Below are 25,885 nucleotides of genomic sequence, written 5' to 3' on the forward strand. Positions count from 1 at the left end.
GCTTAAAATTTAGTTACAAGAGGTCTGTAAAAAATTTATTACCTCATCTAAAGGCACTCTTAGCTTCGTGGCGCGTTCCAATAGCTCAAAAGCAGCCCTCAGTGTTGCATGCTCTTTGCCCCGGTACAGCATCAGACGACAAGGCAGCGCCAGAAAGTATAGCGAGTAACAAGCACCTAGTAGACACTTCGCCCAAGCTTCGGGCGACAGGCTTGCTTTCCGTGCCAGTCTGAAAATTCACTCTTATATAGCCGTCCTATAAAGAATGATTATGTAAAGTAATAATCAACAATTATTTGATGCAACTATTGTTAACAAAAAAATTATGTTATATAAACCGCTTATTTATATACTATGCTGCCCAGGGTTTGATAATAGAAATTTAATAACTTTTACATTATATCTCATTTAACGTAAGGCAATATTAGTACAGAAACATTATGATTGATTCTCTTTCCCTCATTCACCCTTTCCCTCTTATGATAGCTATAAAAGGATTCAAGAGATTCTAGTTCAAGAAAATACATACGAGCCCGAAGACACTGTAAAAGCCAGAACTGCTAACAGCATCCAGCAGTAATCGAATATAGCCTACATATGTTGAACTAGAATTGTGACAGCACATAGGATTTCCCTTCTATTTTCTCTCTCGAGGAATGCCTTTGTCTATTTTAGTTATAATAAAGTATAAATCATGTGTGAGCACTACCTGCTACGGGAACCCTTACTCAGCTATGTGTTACCTTACCGCCTATCATGGTATTAGCCAATAATCCGACAGATAGATCATGTTACTGGTAGGAAGTAGTTTGATAGTTCGTAATTTAAAAAATAAAACATACCATAAGTCGATGGAAGAAAAAATACTTCGTAACTAATATACTCTATTCATTCCAATGAAGTGTCTCTATGTTTTAAAATCCTAGACAGAATGGCGTGCTTATTCAAGTAAGGTCATAAGTATTCTTCTTTTGTGCCGATAGACGTCCACTGAAAGGCAACGGGCTACCCCAAAGATCGACACGAAAACCGATCCGCAACCTTGGCTACGCCAGCCTATATACGTCTTATAGTGACTACCAAAATTTTACCGCAATTTAGGAAATCTCGGCGAGATGGGGACCGAGGAAGACAGACCTAGGGAATGGAGCAGCTGATTCTCACCGCGCCTCGCCGCGCGCATTCCTTAAGCGCGGTACAGCGATTTCTGTAGCACTATCAGGTTCTACAACGCTGATTTTTTTGTATTGTTTGTACCACAGTTTGTAACACAGGTACCTTTGTGCGGCCGCTATCTCCTGCTTAGTGCGTCGTGCCATAGGCGAGGCGTCGGCGAGCGACTCTGCAGATGCAAGCGCCGCGGCCGGCAGACTCTGCAATGCCCCTCCACCGCTGCGACCACAGTTGCGACTAACTTCCACCAGCTCCGCGTCCAGCTCGAAATTTGTATAACTATATGTTTGTTCTGGAAACAACGCATATTGTCATCACATCTTCATCTTTTCAATAATCCTTCGACAGCCTCATTGATATCTGTCGTCAAGGATCACATAAAAAAGAGGTTATAAATTCAGACTCATCACACTTGCATACATGTATGTGTAATTTACGCATATGTTTTATCTTTAACGAGGGTATATCTCATTGGCACAATATATCACTACACATAGCCCTATTTGTTCGTTAGTATATTTATTTTATATTTCACTTAAATATTAACAATGATAACGCTCGCTTAACTATGTACAGTACGACTTGTAGTGCTACCGAAACCGCTGTACCGCGCCCTAGGAAGATGCGGCGAGGGGAGGGGTCAAGAAAAAAAGCATTTATGGCGCACCGAAGCACTATAGTGAAATATGACACTCTTAAGATGCTTAGGATTTGGTATATTTCATCTTATTTGAACCCACTTTAAAGGTATCATGACGCCAGTGTTTTTTTTTTTGAAAAAGCACACCAGAAAAGAGAAGTAATGTATAGGTACCAGGGACGGGTGGGTCCGGCGGTAACACGAACACTGTCCTCTCGGAGGCGTTGCTGGTGTCGGCGCCGAGGAGCGGCTCGTCGCTGGCCGCCACGCGCTCGATGCACTCGTCGAAGAATGTCAGCCCCTGATCCGCATCGCAGACGAACGAGCGCTCCTCGATGAAACGCGTGAACATCTGCGTGCGCATCATTAGCGCGAAAAAACGTTGCTGCGTCTATGAAAAAAAACATTAAGGCTGTTAAATAACAATGTTTACTTTAATCTTGCAAAGCAAAAACATTTATCTAAGACCTTAATTCCCAAAATGTTCGAGGTGGCCCCAGGAACACACGGGAAAAAAATGGAGATTTACAATTCATAAGCGGGGATCCACGAAAGTTTTTTTCTGCTTTCCAATGTAAGAAATTAAAATTTTATCTTTACATATTAATGTAGGCAGATAATATTTTAAGACAAAGTCACAATCAGTTATTTAACATAATTATTCCCGTTTTTTTTTTTTGTAAAATTATTATTCTACCTTCGTGTTAATACTTTGAAAATATATATTTGTAAAGTTAAAAATATTTTATAGTACTGACCTTGTCTCTAGAGCGCAGAAATGCGTCCATGTGAAACAGTGCATGAGGGTCAGTCGTACCAATCGTGGGCGCCTTGGTGATCGGTATGAGATAGCTGCGGTAACCTTGCAGAGTCACAGCCATGAAGCGTAGAAAGGCTTCTTGTATTTTCAATTCCAATGCTTGCTGAAAAGAACACAGTACACATTTATGGAGAAAACTTTAGTAGATAGAAATAAAAAGGCTTTTACAATATTGCTACAGAAACCGCTATACCGTATCTTTAGTGGTAAGTGCGCGGAGGTGGGGGCCGAAAATATATCATAAGCATGAAACTGCCGACAATCCACCCATCTAGACTGTATATACAATGCACCATACAGCGGTTTCGATGTCATTATAGTATTTAACTAGCAGGAAAATAAGGACATAGTAACATTTTGGAAAATTAAAAATATATTTTTTTGCACAAAATAAAGTTAAGAAATTAGGCTATTCTCAAGTAACCCTACAAAACGCAACAATTCTAGTTTTAATTAAACAATTTAATCTCTTGTGGAGAATTTATCTGGTATGGGAAACTAAAATAAAAATATACTTTCAGTAATTTGGTTCCTCGGATTTTACAGTAATGTTATACAATTCAGTAATATTATAATTACTTCAAGACAAACAGTTTTAGTATTACAATTTTATCATTACCTCCTTTTTTCTCCTTTGAAAATCTCTGTCTAAGCTCGTAGTTGGTTCCCCATTAAATTTGTTATTCATTCGTTGAATTGGGGACGCTTGAAAAAGAAAACAAAATTTCAATTACCTATAAAAAACCAAAAATTAGATAGTCCTCTAGACAATTAATTCTTACAGTCTATAATAATTAAAACTCTCTGCCATTATAATCTACTATTTTTTTAACTGGCTTGCATTGTTACCCAAGTAGCATTTGCAGATTTCTCAGGTAAGAATCGAATTATAAATGTGGATAGAACTGTTTTGCTACACATTACAAAATAACGTACCTGGTCGAATATTAAGGTAAAGCTGTTCCAACGTGTGTCGCAGTGCCCTCGCTTGCCGTTTCGGAAGAAGTTTCAACGATATATGGCGTTGAGACTCGCATATCTAAAATAAGTATGAGAAAGATCTTAGGGTCACAAGTCAAATGAAAAAATAACTCGGATAAAATTATTTTTAACTGTTAGATTAAATAAAAATTAATTCAAGCACTATACTTACATTATTATTAAATATTAAAAACAATACAACAAACTGTTTACATTTGAAATTGATCAAATGCATATAAACCAAAATTTTATTTGTCTAATAAATTCTAGATACGATAAGAAAAGTATTTCAGTCTACCAGCGCACAAACAGATATAGTTATCTGACTTATTTGCCTATTCGCTCAGTGCTTCCTCTACTAAGCTAACAGCCTAAAGATGTTAGGCATGCATTCAAATATTTGGCCAATACCATTGATACAAAGTTGATATTGTAAAGTTTAATACAAAAAAATACTCACTGTAATATTATTTGTATCTAAATCTACACACGTCACATCAGGTGGCGGTTCATAGAGATCAAAAAACCTGGAATCCACGCCAATAAGATACGGTAGTGGTGCATGTAACACCTCCGCCAAACCTGAAAATTATATTTCACGATTATTGTTCATATATAAACAATAAAAATGTCTATTAAAAATAACTGACTTTACCTAAAGGGCAGAGTGGTATATATGGGCACTGCCATTTGAATGGAAACAGGAGACTTGAAACAGCTTCCGAAACGGCAGTCAAAGTGTCCGGTCTGCAAACGAGATATATTGTACAGTAATCTACACTACAAGATTAGTTCAGAGTTAAAAAATAGCATTCCCGTATAACGCGCTCACATGACCCTATAACGCGTAATGTAAAAATTTCATTTTGTTTTTTTTATTTTATATCACCGATAAAATCTTTTTCTTCTTTCAGTCGATACTGACTTCCGGCCTTACGCCGCATCCAGCTGCTTCTCGCGACCTTAACTATGTCTATACCTAGTGCATGTACATGTTATCTATGGAGCTGGTGGTACCTGAGCGAGTGTATGAGTATTTTCTGCTCGGTGATGGCGAGCGCGAGCAGAAGCAAGCAGTTGTCAGGGCCGAGGTTGAGAAGCAACTGCCTGAATCCCGCACCGCTTCGCACCAGCGGCTGTTCATCGCGTCTTGTCACCACCACACGCTCGTGTGGGTGCGTTGCCGATAGCTAACAAAATGTTATAAAAAATTAATGTATAAATAAGTAAGGTGCGATTGACATTTAAAACTTCCGGGAATTAAGGAGACAGATATTTTTTTCTTTGGCTAGAAATTGACTTGGAACAGTAAATAATGAATATACATTCTAAAAACATATTGACCCTACTTTTTGATCACAAGATTATGTTTAGATAAGTTTTCGTTTTCGCAAAGTTTAACACAAGTTTTCGTGTACATAAAGTTTATCCATCCTCTTTAAGACAACTCTTTTTTTATGGAGCTTCTTTAATAAAATCCCGTTAAAAATTTAAAAAAACCTTGTAAATGTTAAGGCAAAAATGATTAATAAAGCCTATTATTGTACTAAAAATTATGCAGGAGATAAAGCAACCTGAGATTAGTGTCATGGCGGTTTTGTAAAATTGCTACACTTTATCGCTAAGCTACAAGTGGTTTTAACAATTTCCTTATATTACCTGTAACAAAATACGCGGTTCGGGAAACGGCACTTCCTCCAACAAGTGCGTTATATATCGTTCGATTGGAATATTCAAAGGTTCTTGCCTCCATGACATTTCCTGGAAAGAGATATTAAACATTAACACTATTCAACAGACATTATTTTACAGAAAATTCAATGTAAGATTTTATAATTCATAAATATGATTATAGAGTAGTATAAACTAAATAATAATACTTTTTTATGAACACAGGTTTGCTATTATGGCCGTAATGCCGGCCGGCACATGAGCCCAAAACAGCTAAGATGTGAGAAACTTTTGAAGTTTAACCAAAAACATGTTTTTTCAGGATGATTTTTCTTCACCGTTAGTGTCAAATATTTAAACAATACAACTTCAAGTGACATTCTGACAAATGAATTTAATATTTCAAAGCAATTTGTTTTGAAATAAAAAAAATCAATATTTCAAAAAAGAGAGAGCTACCTAAATCAACATAAGATTTTTTGGTAACCATCTTTATCCATTATCTACAAAGAGTATCTAGGTCCTACTAATCTTGTTACTTTATTATGTCTCAATAATATATAATTAGTAATAATTTGTAGTTGAAACTAATTATTAACATGCGCTAGCATTAGAGAGACATGTGCGAATTTCTTCGAATTGATTCAATGTTTTTTTTATTTATTTAAAATTTTTGTTGTTTTTGAGATTATATGTTGTAAATTTATCATATTTCTCGTATAATTTACATGTCGACTACCCGCCATTTGTTTGTCCTTTGTTTCCCATGTCTTGTGGTTGTCAATAAAAAATGGATCCAGTGATAAAGCCACTCATTATACTGCTTTCATGTTATAAATTTATTTCTTTATCCAACATTACATTTACAATCTAGATTATTACATGGAATTAAAATAGAAAGCAAGAGAACACATACGCATCGCGCAAATAACACATTAACTGACATTTTTCCAACATGTAAACGCATCCCTAGCTTGAAATAGAAATGACACGACAAGATGAATGGCTCCTTTAAGGTGGATTAGATAAATTATGTACTTTATAGCATTAACTCTATCTGGAAATACAGTTAAAGTTACCAAAACCGCTGTACCGCGCTTTGTGTATCAGTCCAGCGAGATAGGGAAGACACTCCTATACCGTTATGGGCTTATAAATTAGTCTGCTTTTAAAGCCACTCCGTTAACAATTAGATACCTCCCCCCTCCTTCCGTCTCGCTGTACTTTCCCAAGGAGCAGTGATCCTATTATTCTAAAGTGCTCAATCATAGGCCAATTTGGAAGATAATTATATAAGTTGTAGTACATACAAGGATATAAAGAAGCCAGCGCTCGAAGGTATCGCTGAATGGCCAACGCGATAGAAGGCAGATGCACTTGATGACGTGCGTGGAGTGCGTCGCGTGGGACACGCCCTCGCGCCAGCCCAGCTGTTCCTGCTGCCATGGAGATAGCAGCTCATGTGGATAATGCTCGTAGAAGGTCACCGCAGATCCATAAACCTAAAAAATATTTCCCAATAAATAATTTAAGATTGTTAGTTTTTGTGTTTGATTGTTTGCTTTATATAATACTAACGGTACCAGGGAACTTTGTTCCGCCTAACAGTCAAACATATTTAAGCTAGTATCGTCGTAATATGTTATTATAACAATAACTCATGCATATACCGAAAACATTACCGATCAATTTTTCGATTATTTAAAATAAATCATACACATAAACAGTATTTAAACTGTCAGTTGCATTTTATTATACATGTCACTATTATCACTGATGTTTGCGTCTTTAAATATTATTAATTTTATTTTTGATAAAATACCATATTTTAGTCTGATTTATATAAATTATTTTAGCCTGGTTATCCTTTTTCAGACTAAGACCAATTCAGAAACACAAATATAATAAACAATTGGTCCAGCCACTCTTGTGTTATATGTATGGTGTAAGCTAACACGACTTTATATAGATTTCATATGGATTTATCGTGTCTCGCCGACAGACGCCCACTACAAGGCAACTTTTAATAAACGTAATTGTAGCCAACCTGATCTCTGTGATAAAGGCCTGTAAACCTTGTGCAAAGAAAGAGAATACATAATTAAATTAATTATTTTGGTTCTTATTAGGTTTACATTGCACTGTCCCCAGATTTTCTCGGCCTAGTGAGTAAAATGCTTTAATCAAATTCCTTTTATTAAAGCATTTACAAAAATAATCAAAATTATCATCACGATTTCAACCATATGACTTCCACAACTGGACACAGGTCTCTACCAAACATTGCGGCCGGCGTCTAGCGTCTTCAGAAGACTTTAACATATGATAACTGGTTAAAAAAAATAAATCATTAATTTACGTTAAGAATCAAAATAATATTTAACCTTGTCAGTAGCGTCAGCGACGGTTAGTACGAAGGTAGAGAAGACGGGCTTGGGTGCGGCCGCGTCGTTCGGCCACAACTCCAGCGTTGCGCCCATCGGCAAGCAGAACAGCGGCACGGATGTGGGAAAGGCTAAACTACGTCTGTCCACTGTTGGGTACCTGTAAGTATAAATTATTCACTATAATATCTATTGCCTAAGAGATAGCGTATTTAAATCCTATTACATATAAAGTCACGAACCTCACACATGTAATATGAAATTTAAAATATATATGGGATGAGACTGAATATTATGTAACCTTTGCTTTCTTTTTTAATTTTTGAGCGCTCTTTTATGACACATGTCAATGGATGGTTGTCAAAATAATAAAAAATTGTGAAGAATCAGTTTGTAATAAATAGACTTTCTTATTTATAAACTAGTCAACTCATCATGATATCAGTTAGATGTTTAGACAGAAAATTTTGTAGGAATATTCCTTTTACCGAGTAACAGTCAACTAAGATTGAATTATACGAAATTCCAATCGCAAGGGGGTTGAAGGGGTTTTAATGAACGTTATAATTTCGCAAAGCGGGCTGGAGAAAGGATGTAATAAAAAAATTATTATGTCTCTTTCTAATAGGAACATGAATTGGTTTTAAAAGTTGAACATTACGCTGTTGAACTAAGACTATTGTATAGTGCCACTATATTTCTGTTTAAAATGGAACAAGGCACACTTGCAAATGGACGTTAATTACCGGTTCCGCTCTGAGAGAGTTCTATCAATTGACTCAATTTTATATTGTTTACGTACCATAAATGAGGTCACTTAAAACAAACATTGAAACACATTCTCGTTTTTAAGCGTGTAGAGTATTTCAACCTTTTGAACATGTTAATTAGATAATTAAATCGCAAAATCTACATTGGTACTATTGTGTGTTATCGCCGCCCGCGAAGCAGTATTTCGTGGACATTATCGTTCTCTAATTTAAAAAAAAAAAAACTCCGTAGATAACGGATATTCGTTGGACACAGTTAAAATGACTTTCAATCAGTCTTTTATAAGTGAAAGAGACAGATGATTGTAGTGGGCGTCAACAATTGTAAAGAAAATTAAAGATGCGTTTACACATAGCGGTTTTAAGGTATGAAAGTTATTTTTATGTAATTCCTATTTTAAACGGAGCCTCAATCTCTTTGTTGCCAGGTTTTCCGACTGATAACATAAGAATCTGCACAAAACACTCTAGATCTAATTAAGATCAAGAGAACGTGTCCGTCCGCACCATGTAAACGACAGATGCATCTAAATAAAGCTTTAGCTTGTATTCGTCATCGTTTCAGCTAATAGACGACCAGTGCAAGGCCATCCCCAAAGAATCTATGAGGGGACATACCATTATCGTCTCGCTTTGCAGGCGAGTTAGCGATCGCCCGCTGCTGCCCATCTTTTGGAAAGTTGTATATAGGCAGTGGCAATCCTATATTATTAATGCACAAAGTGTGAATTATATAGGATTGTAATTCGAGAATAAAACTCAAGACCTTCGATCACAAATCTCAATCCCCTAACGCAGGAACGTCACTGCTGGATTGTATGGAGATGAGATCGTCATTCATCCAATGAAATGTTTTATAACATTTCTCAATGTGACCACATGTCATGTTGCGTAGTAATATATAGTGCTTCCGGAACCGCTGCCGTCTTAGGCATGCACGCAGGAGGACGGGGAAGAGTTTAGACTTCCTATCCGTCAGTCCGCCGGCACCCCTCGCGCTCATGCATTTTTCCTCGGCACCAACCTTGCCACATTTTTTTTCTTTCCTACGGCTCGATACAAGGATTTCGGTAGCACTATTATTCTTAATACCACCAGTATTCACTCTGATTTTCTTGAATTATTTTTGGCTTTCATAAAATTAGAAATAAAAGTAATTAAAAATTACGCAAAACGTCATCATAATACTACTAATCCCACTACATATTTTCTTTAGAACATATTTATTAATCTTACCTAAATAGTACTTCTGGCTTGTATGATATTAGAGGCGGGCGGTTCATTGACTTCTTGTAGCAAAGGAAAACGTCACTGCCTATTAAACCTGAGATTGGAAACAAATTACTTGTTAATTATACATAGATAAAAATGTAAAACTGTTCGCTGACCTTGTGATGTATGTTTACCGACTTTAACATATAAATATAGAATAGATTATTCAGTTAATGTCTATGGTTTTTACAAACGATGGAAAATATCCAGGCAATTTTGAGAGATTGTCAAATAAGAGTGTCGCATTTCCTTCAGTGTACGTCCACCCAGAAGGTGGAAAGACAAACTTGTAAAGGTCATTGGAGGAAGCTGGATGTAGGCCACTTCCTACCAGTCCTATTGGAAATCTGTGGGAGAGGCTAATGCCCAACGGTGGGCGTCCTACGACTGAAATAATTATGAAAAAAAATTATACGAAATTAATTGAAAAGTGTCTTCGTGTTGTTCTATGAGCATCTATATCAGGACATTAAGACATTATTTGGAAACCGAAATTTTTTTTTAAGATAGCAAGAGTCGTGGTCGCTTCGATGGAAACTCCATGGGCTGTCACACGTTGGTAAAACCCGTTTAATAGAAAGGACTGAATTGATTCATACTCTTGAAACTTAGTAAAAATGAAAATCGTGAATTTTTTGAAAATATTTAGTTAAAAGTATTTAATCTGTGGATAATTTTTTTTTTCAATACTTGTCCTATGCATCCTACTTGTACAATAGAATGAAATTAAAGCAAAGTACCTTTGTTCAAGTTCTTGTCGATCATACAGAAGGCATGCGGTGGAGTTTCACCGCGGCTGGCCACCACCACGCAAACATCAACTACCACCAAAGCGTTGCACGGCGCCGACGGGTGCGCTCGACGGTACGTGATAAACGTCTTCGCACTCGAATTATTGACGTTCGCCACGCGACCACCGACGGACACCATAACCATCTCCGCGTCCGCCATTAACCGCTCTCTGCCATCGTACATTACACCTGTAAAACGCATTACTTGAAGAATCCAAACTATTTGATATACAGACTGATTGGAAAAAAAATATTTTACACCTATTTCCAGTAAAGTCATCACTTTGACATATGTTACATTAATCTATTAGCTTCCTCTAGAACACACCCTCGTAGCTTTAAGATGAAAGATACCAGTGTAAGAAAGTTCAATCTGATTCTTGTTTCTATCAAATTGAACTCTTCTGGCATCCTTCCCATGACATACACGAGTGTTAACAATAAATGAGCCTATGTGAATAATAAAATGAAAAAGTTAATAATCTGTTGGAATGCGACAGGCCAGTAACTTCTGGCAGTACAGTAAGTCTGCAGGGAAAAATATTACACAAGTAAAAATAATTTTTATTACATAGTAATCCGAATTTGAAAACACGTTTTAGTACTATATTACATTCACGTTGTTATTTCTGATTTTTCTACTGGGTGTGCAATACACATTAATTGACGGCAAATAAGCTATACATTCCCGCGTTTAGAGTTTTTACGCCTATGACTAATCAACTTGTATAATAAAATAGCATCCCATAATTTCGTTTCAATTAAAAACTTAATGCTAAGCAAAACAATCTCCCGTTTCAAGTACCCTTGTTTTATCTTCACAGTTTAGTGCATAGTGCATAGAGCGTGCACCTAAGGGATCTGTGGTAAAATCTTGGCGACTTCGAAAATAAACAAAGATAAACAAAATAAAAGTATTATTAACACATTACAGACAAGTAGCCGATTATTCGACTTTATGCCACCAACGCTTGCCGACAGGTATCCATCAATTATCATTAAAATAAAAGTACTTTATTAAATTTAATTATCCTGTAATAACAGAAAGTAGACAATTTTATTTGAACATACGAACCGCACAAACACTTCGGCGCGAAAGCTAAACCAAAACCTAGCCGGCGCCAGGGAGAATCTATGGCCGAGCAGCCGGTCAAATGTGCGAATGCTGTTGAAACGCTAATGCCGTCAGTAATGTGTTAACAATAAATTATGTGTGTCAATAACAGTATGGCGGTGCTTTCCTAAATACTAATCCAATTTAATAATTACTAAATTTTACCATCATTAATCTTTATAAAATGATTGTCATATTCATGCAAAATGCATCAACCTATATAAGATTAAGTATTTTTAGAAAGTATGCGTTTTGATCACTGATATGGCTTCTTTGAGCAAGGACTGTAATAAAAATAATAATATAGTTTGCTTCAAGGTTGACTTGTGTTCGACTTTTGTACCTCTTGTGGTTTATCGTTTTTTCACATAAAAACCTTGATATCATTGTTCTATTTTAACGCTGTTTATACATACATGAAATTTTTAGAATATAGATAGTGTAATTTTATGTTAAATATGCTAAAATGTCTGTGTTCTATTTAAACACAGCTTTCTTATATAGCGCCCACAAAATCGCATCTTCCTTCTCGTATTATAATTCTAATTTCTGAGAGTCGTGGTAGTCCATGGATCAACATCCGATTAAGAAACTTGCGCTATCGGTTGCAATTGTTTGCTATGCGGATGGCAACATATACTTTACTGTCTAGATTAATGTTTCCCAATTTTTTTGGTACTATGCCCTACCTTCAAATTGTTATACAGTCCTATGTAATATATATAATTTTTAATTTAACCATTTGCACTCACGCAGCGCTGATACAGTACCCGGTCGATTTAAAAAGTCGTCGCAGCGTTTATTTATTGAACCTTCATTCGTTGTAGTCGTTGCAAAGTTCTCATGTTGAATCACTTGCACCTTCCACAGCTTCACCCTCAACATCACTGTCGCTCTCTATAAATCTATCGATTTTCGTAGATAATATGATTCCATCGTTTCCCGCCGTAATCCATCGGAAATCAATGTAATCTCATTCATCATCTTCCTCCATATTTTTAGGGTTCTAAAACTTCCGATTGCTATATATACTGTCAAGTACTGGTTTTACTGAAGTGAACTGAAAGATTTATTCGCTATGATAACGGAGCCCAGTCCACGAAGGTGGTTCCGAGAAAAGTATCGTATCGCACATCGGAAATAATGAGACCATAGCGTCGTACCAGTTTAAATCGCCCATTCGCTGCTCGAGTGCAAATTTCATTTGCAATTGCTTTCCTTAAAAGTCAGAGTACCTCCTTCTCGGGCATGACCCCAAGTTGAGAACCACTGGTTTAGATTGTTGCGGATTTGTCTGTGCATGGGCTCCTCCTTCGAGTTCTTTTAACTCAGATTTTGTCTGATAAACGTCTCGAACTACCACCGTCTTCGCAAGCAATGTAAAATACGTAAAGACTCTTCGTAAAAAAATAGAACTTGAAGAAGAACCGTGTTACTTAAATATTAAGACGTTTTTTTGTCGTACAAAAGATGCAAAACATTTTTTTCTAGTACCCCACCTCGAAACTATCCATACATCTACGGAATAGTAAGATCCAAGTTTTTAAAGAGCTACGGTTTGTTTGATTAATTTTCAAATGATCTTATCCTTTCATATCATCTTTAACCCATTGCTTTCTAAATCAAATAAGTCTAAAAAATTTCGCCAAAAACGGTGATGCACCGAGTGTGACGATGTATTAATATAAGGAAAGATAAAAAAGCGTACCCAAGAGGTGTGGCAGGTGATTCTAGGGTAAAATATTATCTTTCTTATCTACAGATTAGACGTCTTTTTGCGTAACTTTTACGTAACTTGTAGTACATAAATAATTTACAAGTCGCACAATAGCCAAATATTTTTTTCTTCTCAAGACATATTGCAAATTCAAATTTCTGACAAATTATTAGTATACAGCCACTTGCTTTATTTAATAATTTACTGTATATGTAATTAACTTTATTACATAGATTTTCAATACGAAATTTTAGCATGAGTGTCTTTTTGTTTTATTTATCATCATGATCTGTCATTATTTTTTATATGAGTATTTAAATTTTGGCAAAAAAATATGTTAATGCTATATTAAAATGTAAACTAAGCCTATATTAAAATCCGATTATAAATTAAAAATAATAAAGCTGTTAATACAGTACTTTATTTATTCTATGTAGTGATTCTAAATGACAATATGATACCTACAAAATGCAGGTCAATAAGTGTATTTCAATAATAAGATTGCACATTATATATGCTGTATATCCTCTATTGCGACGCTAAACCATTTGTGCAGTGCCCTAATGCATATTAAAATCGCGTCGCGACAGCGCTCACGCCAAATTAAGTTAATGACAATCTATAATATGTTGTAGCAGATAAACTGTTATGTAAGACATAATGATGTTTAAACATGTTATAAATCATGTTACTGGTTCTATTATAATAAACATTTAATGATTATTATTTTGTCATTTACAAACCTAAAAAATAAATATAACTGCACTGTGATCAAAAAGTAAGTTGAAATTATCATATAAAACTCCCAGGTATTAGAAAGGCAGGTAATTTTTTTTCCTATGTTGATAGGACTGTATGTAACATTTGCCTAGCGTCTGTTTTACAAAAGTTGGAATATCATTTCGCTCGACCTAAACCATTTTGGAGGTTGTTTTGTGTCTCAAAAGCGCATAATCTCGATTGGTGCCAGAATCACTTAATTTTTTGGAAAAAAAAACTCGACTGATATCGTTTCGCAACTGATTTGGCACCGTGCAACTTCTTGCTATTCAGCATAACTCAAAAGGCCAATGCAGGGACGCTGTGCTGACAAGATTGAGAAGATAAAAATCTAATAGAAAATCTTGAAGGCTGTACCGGAAAAGGACTACACTGACTGTTTCGAGGATCGGAAAGTGTTAGCTCGTTTGTTGGTTGGTTGTTTTATCCGACGTGGATTAATTTTAAGAAGATGAAATTGATTTGGATGAATAAAAAGAAAATTTATATACAATAAAAAATGCCTTACTTTTTGGTCAGTATTATAATAGACAGGATGAATGAAAATATGTTTAAAAGATTGAAAGTGATGAACATTTACCTCATTTGTTGTCAAATAATGTATAGTACACCCTGTCCAAAATCAATTATTTCTAATAAATAAAGTAATGTGCATAAAGTGTTTTCAAAATTCAGATTACTTATTTTGCAATTAATTATCATTTACTATCTGTCCCTGTAGACTTTGTACGGCCAGAAGTTATTGGCCTGTTGCAAACTAATAGAAATAAATTAAAGTAACATATTTGAGAGTAATCACTATACAGGGTAATTTGAAATGTGTATAAATGCTTTAAAGCCTAATGCTGGCAAATAGTAAATATGATTACAATTTTGTACACTTATTTGTAATCATTCTATGTACTTTATACACTAAAAGAATAAAAAATGAAGTTTCAGTACAATAATTTCTGTAACACACACACACACACATGTTATTGGCTATATAATGGTTTCAAATTGGTCTAAATTAAAAATTATAAGCTGCTGCAAACCAGTAAAGTTGGATGCTGTGATAAATTTCAGTTTTGACAAAAAGCACTATTTTGCATTTACAACTATTGCCCTTGCAACAGAAGTTTTTGTCAATTGTTAAACAACCCAAGAAAGTAACACAAACATAATAAAAATTAAATGATGATTTTTTATCATGGTGGTAATATAAACATTGCAAGATCTATAATATTCATTTTTTTTATAAAATGGCAATGATTTTCAAATTTCTCTAGTTATCTGCTACCTAGCCCATGTCTAATATGGACTGAGGGTTAATTTATAGATCACTGTCTTTATCAAAATTTTGTTACAAGTATACCGTATATGTACATTTTATTTTATTTTTATTCAATTATATTTAAACTTACCAAGGTCAACCAAGGGGGGTCGATCCCTTCCTCTCCGCAAGCAAAGAAAGCATTCAATTGATCGCATAGACCCATGATTTAAATTTGCTGGCAGTCCTGTTGGGGTTTCTTCAACTAATTCATACCCATTTGGTACTTTTTCTCCGAGACTAGGAAATATAACACCTACAAAGAACATAATTTATTTTATTTATATGTGTGGGAGATTTTTTTCATCTTAGCCATTCACTTAGAAAATAAATGAACATGAAAAATTTTCAAAAACATTTCATAAAAATATTATAATACCGAAAATCAGAACTTATTATTATTGCTTTCTGAGTGTGTAAAAAGATATTAAACTCTAAAATTAATGTAATTGCAAAACATGATAGAATTCTTGAAACTATTTATTTTTTATTATATATTCATGAATAAATAAATATTTTAAGATACAATCATCTTATCATTAAAATTACTAACATTAAAGATAATCCATATCAATAGCAAAATTTATAATCACAAGTTTTAAATTAGTCTGTGTTTTTGCAGTACTAGTTTTTTTTTTCTCATATTGATGAACAATTGAAAAACTATTTACAATAAAGCAGTAAACTCCTTATGATTTCACTTTATACATTAAATTGAATGAACCATAAGTTAATGTGCAAGATTGAGAATGTAACATGATGCTTACCACAAAGGTATCTTATAATATTATTGAAACAGAATCTTTCTGGTGTTTCTCAATACTATTAAAAAGGCAACTTTATTGATCTGACTATTAGAAGCCAATATAAAAACACTTATCAATGACATAGTATGTCTAACATAAAATATTTCTACTTATTTGTTGAAACTATAAATAGAAATCAAATCTTGTAATTTACAAATAACATACAATGATTATACTACATTTACAGGACAAATGTAATAAAGCAGTCCTTCAGCTGTGTGGGTGTCAACAATTGTAAATAATACTACATTTCCACATAGCTGCTTTTTGAAACTTATCCAAGTTACAATATTATTTTTAAATTTAATGCAAAATTTATCATTATCCAATTCATTGCCACTTTTTGTATATATAAGACTAAATATCAGTTGCAAAAAGACATTGTTGGTCATGTAAAGGCATCATTAGCTTGCCAATTTTAAAAAATAGAACAACAATTCATATATACTGATGATACACTGCAAATATTTTCAATTATAAAAGTATCAACATTTGTTCAAGATGTTTCCAAGTTCTCCCCAAAACCATTATTATCATTCGATAATTGTCTCACATATTTATATAACAACCATATGATGGATACCATATAGGTAGTCCAGCAAGTAACACAGGCCAACATGGTAAATATTCTACCAATTATTCACTCTGAACAAAGTCTTGTATTCCATGAGTGGGACTATTGGTAGAAAATAAGAAGGGAAGAAACAAAATATGAATTTATATTAACATGGTAATAAGGAAAGCTGGAAATTGCAATACATACCAATATCTGTAATGGGCGCTTTACTGCTATACCCTTTCAAATGACCAGAATCTGAATCGTCAAGCAATTCTGGTTTCTCTGGTAAACCAGCAACAACAAAATAATCAGCTACCCGGCGTTCATCCATCGTAACGCACTAATTTCCGAATATCTGTTAAAGTTGAACATTATAAGCTTTCAAAATATTTAAAGAATGAAAGTAGTAACATAAACGGAGTGTTTAAATCACAATAAAAAATCTAACCTGTTTTACGACTACAGTTCATTATAAGTGAACATTAAAATCATCTGCAATAAATGTATATCCTCATTTGTTACACAAAATTTACATTTTTTGTTAATTCCATTGCGCAAAACTAAGAAAATTAATGAAACATGTATTGTATTTAATGGATGAAGGTTGAAAACCTACAATAACTACAGATTATAAATTAATAATATACATATATAGACTGGGCTTTTAATGACAGCGATGTCTAATTTTTATTGACATAGTAAACAAATAACTACTAGTATGTTATTAAATATAATTATTAAGTTATTAAGCACATATTTTAAACAATTTTCAGTTGGTATTGTAAACAATATTTTGCTGCACAATTCTTACGAGTCAGAATATTTTAAATAGATTATTAAATTCAACAAAATAAAACCAGGTCGGATCTATACATAACACATGATGATAAAGATTTGTTAATAAATCGATTTTTTTATATTATTTAATCTTTGCATGCCAAAAAATTTAAACAATATAAGTGTTAAAGCTTGTTTGTTGTTCATAAATGCATATTTATAATGAAAAATATATGTATATTTTTAAATAAATTTTAATCATTAAAATGCTATAAAACAGAATTTGTTCAAATAAATAACAGAATTATTACAACATAATGCAAGTTTTGTCTATTATTATTTTATATTTTGCTCTGAAATAACTGAATACAGACGAAATTCTTGAATCCCTCCAATAAATATTTTGAATGTGGCAATCCTCAGAAAGTTTTATTTATTTATTCTCCTGGTTTTAACCATTAATCCGCTAAATTATAAAAAGTAACCGATTAATTGCCAGGATAGAAATATTTCAAACAGACAATTTTTTTTCTCGTAAAACTCCTTAAACTTCTTTGATTTCTAGCAAAATAAACATGCACATGACAAAGATTCACATTATTATTTGCAAATTTTTTGAAAACTTAGTTCTGTAAAACTAAATTACAAGATAAAATATTGATAATATACAAATAACTATAACCAAACTATTAATCTATTTTCTAATCCAACTGAAGTGTTTTTGTTGAAACGACAAAATACACTTTCTTATGTACAAGAATTGACTCCAAAAATTGTTAATTTATTATTATGTTAATTCATATATTCATAGAAATAATGATTAGTTAAATAAACACTTGAATATCCCGCCTTAAATTATTACCAATGTAACATTGATATTACATATGACAAAAAATTAATAAAAACAAGTTTAACTTTTAAAATATATAAATTTATTTAGATATCGATAACAATTTCTTTTTGTGCCTTAGATGATGGTGCTAGGATATCATTTATTTCTAACATATCTTTAGTCATGTTAACTTGAGCTCCAGACAATAGAAGACCTATTGCACCTTCCAGTTCGCTAGCTCTTTTACAAACATCTATTTCTTGTAAAATTTCTTCCTTCAGTGAATTATACAACCATAAATTTTGTTCAGAAAATAATTTTATTTGGTTTTCAAAAACATCAATGAAAACATTAACTGCATCAATCACTGTCCTTGAAAATCTAGTTTCACCAAGATTCTTTTTGAAAAATCTAAGCAGTCCCCCAATATCTTTTTCAGATAACCCATCAATAGCAACATGCAGAACTTTTCTACGGAGCAGTTCTTGTATTAGAGAAACAGTTTTTTCAGGTTGCTTTGCTGCAACATAAGATTTAAGTACAGATGATAAAGCTTTATCAAACTCCATTTTTCGTAAATGTTTTTCAAATTCTGGTCCTTTCTCCATTTTTTGCTTGGACACAACATTATCAACAGAAGTAGAAGTATCTACGTGATCTGGAGCAAATTTATACAACTCTTTTCTTTCTTCATTATGTCTTATAGGTTGACCTCTTTTCCTTATTGATATAACTCCGTCAATCATGCCAACAGCTAAAACATCGTCATTCTCAGAAATAGCCATACTGAGTATTGCATTTGGGAAATCAATGTTGTGAACCACCTTGAAAGTTGATATATCATATATTTTGACATGTCTGTCAAGGGATGCAGACATTAGTCTACTATTGTTACTAGACAGCCTAAGAGTTGTTACAGTTTTATGGTGCTGTGATATATTTGCCAACAGCTTCCCACCATTGAAAATATCCCAAACTTTTATTTCAGTTCCTCCTGCACTAATAAACAGTCCTCCAGATGGTATAAACATAATAGATTCCACAGGACTACCATGATTAACAGTAAGTGCAGGTTCATTAGTTCTACAATCATATAGTTTTACTACATGATCATAACCACCAGAAAGAATAAGGTCAGGTGATACAGGACTTGGTGCACCAGCCCTTATATAATCTGTATGTTCAGAAAAGGTTTGAAGCTTTTGTTCGGTGGCAATGTCCCAAAGACATACTGATTTATCATCTGAAAAACTAATAATTTTTGTTTGATCTTTTGTAAAAAAAGTTCTATGCACCTGTAATTAAAGAACAATATTAATAATCATAGCCAAAATTTAAAAAACATTAAGTCCTATCTAATCATTTATTAAATAAAAATTAAGAATAACTTACAGGTCCAGTATGGCCAGTGAATACACGAAGGACATTTTTTGATTGTATATCAAATAATTTGACTGCTGCCTCTTCACTTCCTGCCACTAACAATCTTCCATCATTTCTAAAACTTCCACCATAAGCAGCTTCCAAAAATTTTGAGATATTTTTGGTCACAATTTTTGTGATTGGATCATAAATCTGTATTATAAATTATTATTACAAATTAAAATGTAGTTATTAAGTAAATTTTAACACTAAGTAAAATTGAAAAATATGTTCAAGTAATTTTATAGAAATACAGAATAACATATTCATTCAGGAATTCTTTAGAAAAATAAACTATAGTTGGCAACTTCAATATAAATGTAGTGAACAAAAAAAAAATATCTGTAATTCAAGAATTATTATGCTACTTTGTTAAGGGCATTTTTCCTACTAAACATTTAATAAAAATTTTCACACCTAACTGTCTACAATTGATCAAAGGATATAAGAATCTCACACTATTGGGTTAAAATTCTGTTGTTTCTAATCAAATATTAATTTGAGAAATACCTGACTGTTCACTTATGGCTAGTAGAGGCTGAAAGAATAGTTTACCTGGATTCTCACGGAACATGTGGCTGCAAAATAATAAGGTTCAACAGGGCTGAAGTCCAAGTAATCTATAGCACCAAATTCTTTAACCAATACAGGTTGCTAAAACAGATATATTTTTTGTTAGTGTAATATTATAAACCCTAAATTCTTCTGTTAAATTCTATATTATCTTACCCCTAACTTTTTCCAATATATATTATCCTCGCTAAGCACAGACGCCGGTTTTTGGTACACAGATTTGTTAGTTTTTTTAAATGGATATGATATATGAGACATCTTTATTTTATTACAAAGATTAAAACTTATAGAAAATTACATTCCTTATTTTTAAATTCAAAGCAAAGCAAAGTAGCCAAACAACGTTTGCTTGACATTAGTTTGACAGGTACGAAGCACGTGTTGATATAAAAGCGGTGTTATTTAAAAAAAACTTCAATAATCTTTAATTAGCAATTTTTTTTTAATTCAAAATTGGTATTATTACATTTAGAGATAACATTGTAATGTAAATTAACGTAATTTAAAAAAAAATCGGTGCAAATAAGTATTGAATTGCTACAAGTTAAATAAATATATAAGACAAAATTGTGCTTAGCAAATTTTTTATTATATTAGATATACTTATCAAGTGTTTAAGAAATTTAAACGGTTCATGAGGATATATGATTTTATTTTAGATCTGTTTACCTTCATATTAACTTTAGCCTAAATGTCATATGTCATAGCTTATTCTGACATGAATTCGGCAATGTTTTTCGATGTATAAAGCTATTTTATTTCATTCGATTATAAGTCTACTTTAATTGAACGATCGCGATATTGAGTAATTAATAATTTACGAAATGTTTAAGTTACTTAATCGACATGCACACCGAAGCTGTGTATATTTTTTGCGTAACCAAAAGTTTGAGGTTAAAAAGGCAAAAATTTTGTATTGTTATTCATCAACGGGATCTCTGAGATATGCTTCAACTATAGGTAGTGATGTACAAAAAACAATACCATTAATTGATAATATACCTGAACCACCGCCCGTGCCAGATTCTACTCTAGGTGATATAAGTGAAGCAGTTCAATCTATAGCTGTAAACGGTGAACCATCATTCGCAAGCTTAGGGTTAGGTGGATGGGGACCAGTAGGTATCGTACAAAATTGTTTTGAATATCTTCATATTTCCTTGGATATACCATGGTGGGGTGCTATTTTGATTGGTACTGTTGTTGTGAGAGTTCTTATGTTTCCCTTGGTTATAATGTCACAGAGGAACACAGCAATTATGAACAATAACTTGCCTGAAATCCAAGTATTACAATTGAAAATGACACAAGCTCGTCAAATAGGAAATCAATTAGAAGCTGCACAATATGCCCAAGAAATGATGTCTTTCATGAAACAAAAAGGTTTAAATCCATTAAAGAATGTCATGGTGCCATTGGCTCAAGCTCCATTGTTTATATCATTTTTTGTGGGTTTAAGAGGGATGGCAAATTGCCCAGTTGAAAGCATGATGCATGGCGGTTTATGGTGGTTCACAGATTTAACAGTTCCTGATCAGTTCTTTTTGCTGCCACTGATAACAAGTGCAACAATGTGGGCGACTATTGAACTTGGAGTAGATGGTGGAAAGCTTCAGGCACAAAACATGCAACTTATGAGATACTTTTTACGAGCTATACCACTAATTATGATACCATTTACAATAAACTTCCCAGGAGCTATCCTTGTGTACTGGTGCTCAAGTAACTTTATATCATTGCTGCAAGTTGGAGTTTTAAAGATTCCAAGTGTAAGAGATTATTTCAAAATTCCAAGACTAATTAAACATACAGAAGAAAATTTGCCAATTAAGAAAAAAGGTTTTATTGAAGGAGCAAAGGATTCCTGGACGAATATGAAAATTTCAAGAGATCTAGCTGACAGGCAAAGGGTTGATGAGATGATATTTACAAGGGCAGGTAAAGGTCCTGTACAGAAAACATATAAATATGATCCTACAAAGTTATCAAATGTACAAGATAAATCTAAGTAGTTAGATACTAGTGTGTAATAATTATTTTGTTTTATATGTAATAAATGTAATTGTAGAATATTTTATTTAATCTTTTAAACCCTTAGATGTACATGTACACAATGCTTTACAATATAAAATGTTGATAAAACTCTTATAAAAAATTGATTATTTTTCAAAATTAGTAGTACAGAGTGCTCATATTCAAAATGTATTGAATCATGATTGTCTGTTGGAATGATTGACTCATAAGCGATTTGATTAGTCAAAGGATATGGCAAGGCTCATAATTAGATTGCATTTGAAAGTATGCATCCAACTGGTCACACTGTGGCAGTTAGGTCTTGTGAATATATCTCATCTGGAGATTTTTTTAATTTAGGATGAATAAAACAAAAAAGCAACGCAATGTAGAATGTCTGTTCACAAAGAGGACAGAACTTTGTTAGGGATGGAACGAAGATGCTACGAACTAGTTTTCCAATAGCCTGCATGGCTATTGGAAAACTAGTTCTATTGAAGAAGCCTATAAATATTATTATATTATTACCTATAGTTGAATTATTGATTATATTATTCTTTACTTTCTATTTCATCAAATCAGATTTTTGTTTTAAAAATTGATACATTATAAGTGTTGACTAAAATAAACTAAATTTGTTAATAAAACAGTGAAATTTAAATATCATATTTAATATCATGAAGGTTTGCTATGCCATAACAATTTTAATTTATTCACTAAATTATATACAAGTTGTTTATTATTTTCAATTTATTGGAAAACCGCATTTACTATTCATAAAACTTTATATGTAACAAGAGTAATATGACACTCTACAAAAAATCTTAATTCCATTTTTATTAACCACTTTATATTAAAAAAGAAATAAAGTCATTGAAGTCACTGGATTCAAACTGCTTTCTACTTGCCCTATTGAAAATCTTAGCGGGAGGCATATGTCCTGCAGTGACAGTCTTACGGCTAAAATGGTAATGAATAAACATATACCTTTTATGATCACAAGAATATGTCTAGTGTGCATATAAGTAAAAGTTAAAATAATGTGATATTTGCCTAAAGGCAATCCTAATTATAAGAAAAAGCAAAATTCAAAGTATTCTTTATCGATATAAGATATTGGATATTCTTAAGGGCATTAATTTATTGTTGATTGGTTGATTCATTATTGAAAACACTTTTATTAAGAAAATCAAGAATTAAAATGTGCTTGTCAGACTAATGCCTACTCGTGTTAGTGAGATGATGAACTACATTTGTCTGTATTCTGGTAGAATTTCCAAAAAACGCCCATTTTGTTAATCTATTTGTTACCCATAATCAACAGAAGTCGCCTCCATGATGTCTTGCGTGACGTTTTTAATTTAAAGTTATATTTCTGGGCACCGGCTTGTGCCCCTTAGGGGCTTCAAAAGCAATCACCATCATTATGTCAGCAGAAAGACGCCCACTACAAAGCAAAAGCCGCCCCTAAGACCGGTCATGCGGTGCCTGCGTACATCGACTTCCCGCCATGTTGACTAAGTCGTCGGTCCACCTAGTGAAGGGCATACCCACTCTTCGTTGCTTCTTGAGTTCGTACTTTGTTGACTTTAGTTCTGCGAATCTCCTTATTTTGGTTAATTAAAATGTAAGTAATTTCTTTAGTTAATTCATTGAAGCCACTTCGATACATTTTTAGGAAACATTAAAAGGTAAACATACATATGATTCTAAAGGGTACGTTAGACTTTGTGACAATTCATTGTTTATAATAATAATCATCATTTCATATAAACACTAGCTGATCCCGCAAACGTTGTTTGCCATGTATGTTATTTCTAGGAAACATTAAATAACAGATAAAAATAAGGGTTGATCGTAGAGGGATAAAAATTTAAGGTTGTATGTATTTTTGTATGCTGTATCATAAAAATTAAAACAAAAAATTTTGTCTAAAAAATAAAAAAAAAATTACGAGTGGACCACCGTTAACATAAAATGATGAAAAATAGATGTCCGATTTTCCACCCTGGCCGATATGCACGCTAAGATTCACGAAAATCGTTCGAGCCGTTTCGGAGGAGTTTAATCACGCGCACCGTGACATGAGAATTTTATATATCAGATAGAAGTCCCCGTAGATTTTCTATAACACTTTTTGGAAGCGGCCAGAATTCTGCGTCTTCCGGCGACCTTAACATCGACTGTTCAACTTGTAGCACCTCGAGTAATTAAATATATTTAATTAGACCATGCAATTTTATCATTTTAGAAATTTATTATTAAAGCACATGTATAGAACGGATACAAAACGTGCTAAAATGAAACTGATCAGTTTCAATTAGCAGTTACGTATATCTCGGAATTTTAATCTAGTTATTTAGTTTAGTTAGTAATCAAAAATGGTGTAGCTATCACAATTTCAAAGTCCGTCGACATACTTAAAAGCTAAGAGAGAACAATGGTCTTGTTGACGACGTACTTCGAGTAATGCCTAAAGTGCAATAGGACACCGTGTTGACAAACGAGCCCCTTATGTACTGCGCTACTGTGGAAACGATGTTACTCTCGCAAATGTGTAAATAGCTGTGTCTCCCATTTCACCTGCCATCACAATTCCAGGTCGTAGTATACACGAAAAAATATTTCCCTCTTCGAGCACTCTTCCTTCGCTTTTCAATATATTCTTCTCAGCAACGCGTTTCTCCTTGATATTAGGATGACAGGAATCGTTGCGCACTTAAAGCGAAAATTCGAAAGCTGTTGTTTGATAAGCCGAAGGAATCATCACTATTATTATATTTATTTAATAGTATATGTAGATGTTTATATATATTTATGTATATAATATTGTTATGTTATAGTCCAGTGGTTCTCAACCTTTTTTCACCTGCGGCACATTTTTAACTATTCTGAAATCTGGCGGCACATAAAGAAAAAAAACCAACAGAAGTTTTTTTGTTGGCATGACAAACTGAATAAAAAGAACCATAAAAATTGTATTATATGTAAATAATCTAAAAATACAACAAAATGGCCAGTTTTCTTAACGATATAAAATTAAAAGCTAATTAACTAAACTACTTTAATGAGAAATTTGAGCTTGATGTTTTTCGATAATTTCATTTATATTTGGTCGTAAAAATGACAATGCTACTCTCATATCGTCTTCTACATTTAACAACCTTGATCTTTTTTTAGTTTTAATATTGGCTAATGCTGAAAATCCGAATTCGCACAAATAAGATGTGGAAAATTGTAATAGAATATTTAAAGCTTTTCTAGATAAAAGTGGATAGATGCATCTGATTTTTATCCAAAATGTATTAAGTGATTCTTCAGAATGTTTTAAAATTAAATCTCGATTAGTTGAAAGCAAAATAAGCTCTTCTTCTTCATTTAAAGTTAACTCAAATACAGCAGTGTCCGTAATTAGAAATGGGTTACGAACCCAATCAAACTTATTAATATCCAATTCCGGGAAATAATAAACAATTCT

The 25,885-nt window shown here is 33.2% G+C and overlaps 3 protein-coding genes across 3 annotated transcripts in view; 1 reads left to right on the top strand and 2 right to left on the bottom strand.

The window, feature by feature from the left end:
• The window catches only part of Crag (DENN domain-containing protein Crag), a 37,327-nt gene extending 19,951 nt beyond the window's left edge, over window positions 1–17,376 (bottom strand). The window contains exons 1-17 of the mRNA XM_068766702.1: window positions 17,239–17,376; window positions 16,995–17,145; window positions 15,517–15,681; window positions 10,452–10,691; window positions 9,676–9,763; window positions 7,670–7,829; window positions 6,596–6,787; window positions 5,274–5,375; window positions 4,632–4,804; window positions 4,270–4,361; window positions 4,075–4,196; window positions 3,558–3,672; window positions 3,253–3,338; window positions 2,572–2,736; window positions 1,988–2,204; window positions 1,279–1,465; window positions 43–229 (exon numbers count right to left, since the gene is read on the bottom strand). Of these exons, the coding sequence (XP_068622803.1) occupies window positions 43–229; window positions 1,279–1,465; window positions 1,988–2,204; window positions 2,572–2,736; window positions 3,253–3,338; window positions 3,558–3,672; window positions 4,075–4,196; window positions 4,270–4,361; window positions 4,632–4,804; window positions 5,274–5,375; window positions 6,596–6,787; window positions 7,670–7,829; window positions 9,676–9,763; window positions 10,452–10,691; window positions 15,517–15,681; window positions 16,995–17,121 (2,418 nt within the window). The 5' untranslated portion in view covers window positions 17,122–17,145; window positions 17,239–17,376. The remainder of the gene's footprint in view (window positions 1–42; window positions 230–1,278; window positions 1,466–1,987; window positions 2,205–2,571; window positions 2,737–3,252; window positions 3,339–3,557; window positions 3,673–4,074; window positions 4,197–4,269; window positions 4,362–4,631; window positions 4,805–5,273; window positions 5,376–6,595; window positions 6,788–7,669; window positions 7,830–9,675; window positions 9,764–10,451; window positions 10,692–15,516; window positions 15,682–16,994; window positions 17,146–17,238) is intronic.
• A 1,106-nt stretch (window positions 17,377–18,482) lies between these two features.
• On the bottom strand, window positions 18,483–20,750 carry LOC137923319 (U3 small nucleolar RNA-associated protein 15 homolog). Its single transcript, XM_068766538.1, has 4 exons — window positions 20,551–20,750; window positions 20,377–20,475; window positions 19,792–19,974; window positions 18,483–19,694 (listed from the first exon to the last, which is right to left on the bottom strand). The coding sequence occupies exons 1-4, from the start codon at window positions 20,650–20,652 to the stop codon at window positions 18,504–18,506; spliced, it is 1,575 nt and encodes a 524-aa protein (XP_068622639.1). The 5' UTR covers window positions 20,653–20,750; the 3' UTR covers window positions 18,483–18,503.
• A 372-nt stretch (window positions 20,751–21,122) lies between these two features.
• LOC137923333 (mitochondrial inner membrane protein OXA1L-like) lies at window positions 21,123–22,825 on the top strand. Its single transcript, XM_068766557.1, has one exon. It carries the CDS (start codon window positions 21,219–21,221, stop codon window positions 22,404–22,406), a length of 1,188 nt encoding a protein of 395 aa, XP_068622658.1. The 5' UTR covers window positions 21,123–21,218; the 3' UTR covers window positions 22,407–22,825.
• The last annotated feature ends 3,060 nt before the right edge of the window (window positions 22,826–25,885 follow it).

This window comes from Battus philenor, unplaced genomic scaffold, assembly GCF_028537555.1.
Source record: "Battus philenor isolate CCGP_79_NKW_IND1 unplaced genomic scaffold, ilBatPhil1.0.hap1 SCAF_21, whole genome shotgun sequence".
NCBI lineage: Eukaryota > Metazoa > Arthropoda > Insecta > Lepidoptera > Papilionidae > Battus > Battus philenor.

Bases quoted from the DNA above. Each gene is read 5' to 3' on its own strand.
- LOC137923333 (XM_068766557.1), top strand. From the start codon at position 21,219: ATGTTTAAGTTACTTAATCGACATGCACACCGAAGCTGTGTATATTTT.
- LOC137923319 (XM_068766538.1), bottom strand. From the start codon at position 20,652: ATGTCTCATATATCATATCCATTTAAAAAAACTAACAAATCTGTGTAC. The intron at 20,476-20,550 runs GTAAGATAATAT...TATCTGTTTTAG, and splicing joins TATATTGGAAAAAGTTAGGG to CAACCTGTATTGGTTAAAGA. The intron at 19,695-19,791 runs GTAAGTTATTCT...CTTTAATTACAG, and splicing joins TCACTGGCCATACTGGACCT to GTGCATAGAACTTTTTTTAC.